A 5000-nucleotide genomic window follows, 5' to 3' on the forward strand; every position below is an offset into this window, starting at 1 on the left:
TTAATCAATTGATAAGCATGTTAATTTCATCACAAGCTACCTTTTGGTTACATAACCCATTGTTGCTGGGAAATAGTTGGAGTGCAATTTTGACTGCAGTAGACAAATATGAAGGTTGTTAGCATGAGATGGAAATTAGAAGTGCAGGGAGAGTAATCTTCTTGGCATGTTCAGGCACCATATGGTATATGGGCCAATCCATGCCATGGTATGTTGACATGCTATCAGTTGCCAGCAAGTTAAGGAAGGAAATAAAAGTTAAAAAATGATGATTATATTAAATAACTTAAAGTTCTTTTGACATTAGCCTAACAATTCCAAAGATTCTTTATGTTTTAAAACAAACAGGAGTTTGGATCCAAGAAGGAAAGATAATTTTTGCTCCTTCAATTTCGTCTTTGGGAGTTTTTCCCAGCTTCATTGAATTACTGAGAAATACACAGTTTTCAAATGTAGTACACTTCTAAACAGTTTACTTCTTGTGGAGTTTATGGTATTTTTAACTAATTTCTTTCCTTTGCATCTTTACTGAGGAATCAATTTTATGTATAGCATGTTGATTTGATACTAAATTTACAAATTCAGAAAGCATTAAAGATATATTAATGTCTGTAACTTACGTTCAGCATAATCAAGATGTCAAGGATTCTTCATAACATTATGCATAGTTGGGATGTCAGGAACTGTTCATTACACTGCTTGTTTTAGTATTTCTGTTCTGTTCTTCCATATTATGCAAAAAGACTAGGTATTAGGTCAGGAGAATAGGCACTATGTGAATATTTGATGATTAGGTTACAAGACATTCACATATATTTAACATGATATTTTAAGAGCAAATACTATCAACATGACACCAATGCTTAATGAATTTTGGCCTTGACTGCACATTACTAAATGTATGCAACTCTTTGTTTGTCATATGGGGCCTTCATTGAGTCCTGGTCTCCATTCATGATAAAAACATACGTAATGTGTGTGTTCTTTCTTTTGAGCTATTAACATATTCACTTAATGCAAATTTGGAAAGAAACTTAACTCTTCATATTTACTTCCTTTGAGATGTGGAAATCATGTTATGAGAACAAAAATGGCCTCTGACTGAAATCAATATGCGATATAATTGAAATGACTAATTTTTACATGAAGACTTCTTTGTTTGAATATTTTTCAAAGTTAAAAGAAAAGATGGAATCCAGCGTAAAGGTATCAGTAGACTCATGGAGATTTGTTTATTTCCATAATGTTTATGAATATTAGATATATCCTAAGCTTTTTAATGCTTTTTATTATGCTGAAGGTGTGATGATAGATACACAGAAATTAATACATTACCTTTCTCTTAGATGTGACACCTGATTCAGAGGGTGTGACACAGAGTGAGTCCATATTAACACCTGGTGATGATGATTATGTTACCATCGATCTGGCTGCGGGTGGAGGCAGTGGTACAGGGTCGACTGGTTCAAGAAGGGTAGTCAGTGAAGTAGAATGGAATTTACTCAATGAAGAGATCCGGCGTGCCAGGTCACGCATTGGGCGATCTTGTCAACTCTGTTCCAACTATCAAACGCAGCTGCAGAAGGTAGGCTTAGTGCAGCATTGATCTCAATTTTATTGACAGATATACTTTTTGCATCAAGGATTGGCTTCATAGCTGACATAAATTTTTGCCAAATGTAAGATCAACTAGATGTAAGCACTTTGTAACTTCATATTGCCAGATTCAAAGTGAGCAGCGAGAGACAGAGAAACAGAAGGTAGATTTAGAAAAGGCTCTAGATCGATACCGAGAAGACCTGGACCGGGAAGCCCGCTATCGCCATGTGATGGAAGACAAGTGGCGCACTATGGCAGAGGATTATGAAAAGAAGGTAAAGTGTGATGTGTGTGTTTGAAAAGGATTATGAAATTATTGATTGTTTAGGATTCTTTACAATATCAATTATCCCTATCATGAAAAGGCCAGAATTAATCATCAAATAAAAATAATTTTTTTTTTGAGCACTACAGTCGATAGATATTATATATTTTTTGTTATAAGAAACATCTGCTGTTTTCATTATGTACAAAAATGTCTTTAAAAGGATTAGATTAATGCAAATCAGTTTAATTGGTCATAGAAAAAAATTATATTTCTTGAATTATTATTTGCTTAACTTCAATTAACAGAGTAAACTTCTAAAGGCATTTTTCTCATTGACTCTTCTTGTTCTCGGCCCTAGAACTAGAAAACTACAGTTGAAGCTTAAATGAAATCTCTTTGATAATTGAAAATTTGATATATTGACAAAAAAAGATTTAAGAAAGGCCCTTTGAAAAATTATCAAGAAAATTTTTATCCACACAGAATTTCAAGGATTATTACATGATTGTCTCTCTCAGGTTGCTGGTGTAGCTAGTGTGGTGGAGGCTGCAACGGGGAAGCACAATGAAGTTGTGGCCAAATTCCGAGCTACAGTGACATACCTTCATGACCAGCTAAGAGTCCTCACAGAGCGAAGAGAGGCAGCACAACAGGAGCTAACCAGGCAAGTGGTCATCAGCAATTTTTTGTTTCTCTCTCTCTCTCTCTCTTTTTTTTTTTTTTTTTTTTTTGGCCTCAGTGAAAAAAAAAAAAAAAAAAGGTAACAGTGCTGTTAATGTACTGAATGCAGAAGTTGGGATATTATGAAGTTGAAATAATCAGTTGTTCTGATCTTCTTTTCACAGATTACAGAAAGAGAATGATGATCTGGTTGGTAAGCACAGTCAGCACTCACAGCAATTGCAGAATGAGATCATCAATCTTCCTGATAATATGGAGGTCATTATTATTGTTATTTTGATGTTGATTTTTAAATGACTCTAAAGATACTAGTCTTTGATATTATAAATATTTATTATTGGTGTAGATTGTTAGGTACAAGGTATTTATAAGAGAGGTAGCACCACTGTCTCAAAACATGGGTTGCAGCTGTTCAACTCTTGTGACCCAGATGGTGTGACCACCGTGTCATGAAAAAATTTGGCTTGAGGGGTGGGTGATGTCATTGGAAAATCTGGATTCAGACTGGGTGACACAAACTTGCTGTCATGGGTGTTTCAACTGAAGTTCGGGTTGACAGAAAAGATTCGCCATACACAAACCTTCTAGAGGGTGAATAGACTCATTTGGCATTTAGAAAGGGGCTTTTGCATCATTTCCATTGATTAATGAGTGGAATGTAATATCCATGAGCCATGATGACTGGAAGGGCACCAGCTCCAGAGAGGATGCCTTTTTCATGCTCAACACCCCAATCCTGGCTGCTGTGACTGGTGGCACAGGTTGTGTTACTGAAAATTGCATATTACAATTTTTTCTTTCTTTTTTTTCTTTTTATTATTATTACATTGATAACAAAATGTTTAGCATTTTGATTTTTTCCCATTGAGTTATAGAGGGATGATATGGAGTCTGTGCAAAGAAAGCAAATCAAATGTCAAATATAGACTTTGGAAAATGGGAAAAATGCTAAAATTGCTTATGCATAGAAAGAGAAAATAGTTGCAAAGGGAGAGCCATATAATCTTGTCATTGCACACAAGTGTCCATTTATGTCTGGCCTACAAGCCACGCACCCAGAGTAGCCACTTGGGGAAGCCTAATGCCTGTATTTTGCTACAAGTGATTGCTGAGAAGCAACCGGATCTGAGATGGTAACTAAGCCTACTTCTTTACTGTAATTTATTGCAAATATTAATCCATTGCACATGGTCCAAAATTAGGCCATTATGCTTGCATGAGCAGTTGCTCCGGTGGTCTTGTAGGCTGGATGAGCAAGACTCCATGTTTCCCCATTGCAATATTATTTTCTCTTTTTCTGCATAAGCATTTTTAATTTTTTGTAATTTTCCAATATCTGTATTTGTTATATGATTTCTCTTATACAGATGATAATAGGTTGCTTTTCTTACATAGACATCCATATCGTCTCTCTTGGTTGTCCATAACTCAGGGTAATAATTACAGTAAGTGACATGTTGTTTGTCTTTTTTTTCCGTAATATTCAATTTTCTGTGATACAGCCTGCGCTGACAGTCACAGCAGGCAGGAATAGGATCCTGAGCATGGAAATAGCCTCCCTGGAATTGGTGCTCCTCCAGTCATGACTCACGAATGGTACATTCCACACTCGTTTATCAAGGGAAATAATGCCTACTGAGTTTAATCTCCCTCCAAGAGCTTTCTGCACTTATGATCAGTCATTCTCATCACCCTGGCCCTCAGCTCAGTTTTTCTATTTCTTTTTCAGATATATATAGTTTTTAAACCACTGAACCATTTTCAGAGAAAATAATCTGAAAAAAACACCATAAAATACCACACAGATTAGCAGGGGAGAAAAAAGAGCAGAGCTAATGACATCACATTTAGCCACTGAGGGTCCCTGGAAGATATTAGATTATAACTAGATACACACTCATTTGTATGATTTCCTTGATATTGTTATTATTACCAGAAGTAAAACAACAATGCTACTCATTTTTTTTTAATGAAAATGGAGTGTTCCACACTATAAACATCAGTCAGAATACTCTAAGGAAAAAGTCATTTTCATATTTGGATTCAATAGGCCAATTGGAATTGGTGCTGTGTGTTGTATAAGTACATTGGTGTAAGTGTTAGAACCTCAGTTTAACATGGAGGATTTTTATTGCATCAGTAGGACCATGTTTTTGCATATTTATTTTTTTTATTGCTGTATTTCATATCTTCTGTTCTAAGGAAGCAATTTACCCTCTCACTTTAGTGCTAAATTGCAAGCTTATTAATATCCACACAACAGGAAATGCAGCTGCTTCTCCTCCGTTATCGGGAGGATATTATTGCTGCAAAGGTCTCCAAAGAGCACCTTGAAGAGACACTCAAATCAGAGATACTCTTCCTAAAGGATCAAGTAAGTTGCCAATGTATAGCAATCTTTCTACTATAAGTAATTTATGCTGTTATTCCTAAAGGTCAAAGAATGTTTTAC

At 35.5% G+C, this 5000-nt stretch overlaps 1 protein-coding gene across 5 annotated transcripts in view; it reads left to right on the top strand.

The window, feature by feature from the left end:
- LOC113824456 (rab GTPase-binding effector protein 1) overlaps positions 1-5000 on the top strand; it is a 66778-nt gene that overhangs the window by 56737 nt on the left and 5041 nt on the right. For all 5 annotated transcript variants that reach the window (XM_070114973.1, XM_070114975.1, XM_070114976.1 and 2 more), the window contains 5 exons: positions 1347-1585; positions 1725-1874; positions 2386-2531; positions 2713-2806; positions 4812-4922. In XM_070114973.1, coding sequence (XP_069971074.1) covers positions 1347-1585; positions 1725-1874; positions 2386-2531; positions 2713-2806; positions 4812-4922 — 740 coding nt within the window. The remainder of the gene's footprint in view (positions 1-1346; positions 1586-1724; positions 1875-2385; positions 2532-2712; positions 2807-4811; positions 4923-5000) is intronic.

The sequence above is a fragment of the Penaeus vannamei genome, chromosome 37 (genome assembly GCF_042767895.1).
Source record: "Penaeus vannamei isolate JL-2024 chromosome 37, ASM4276789v1, whole genome shotgun sequence".
Classification (NCBI taxonomy): Eukaryota; Metazoa; Arthropoda; class Malacostraca; order Decapoda; family Penaeidae; genus Penaeus; species Penaeus vannamei.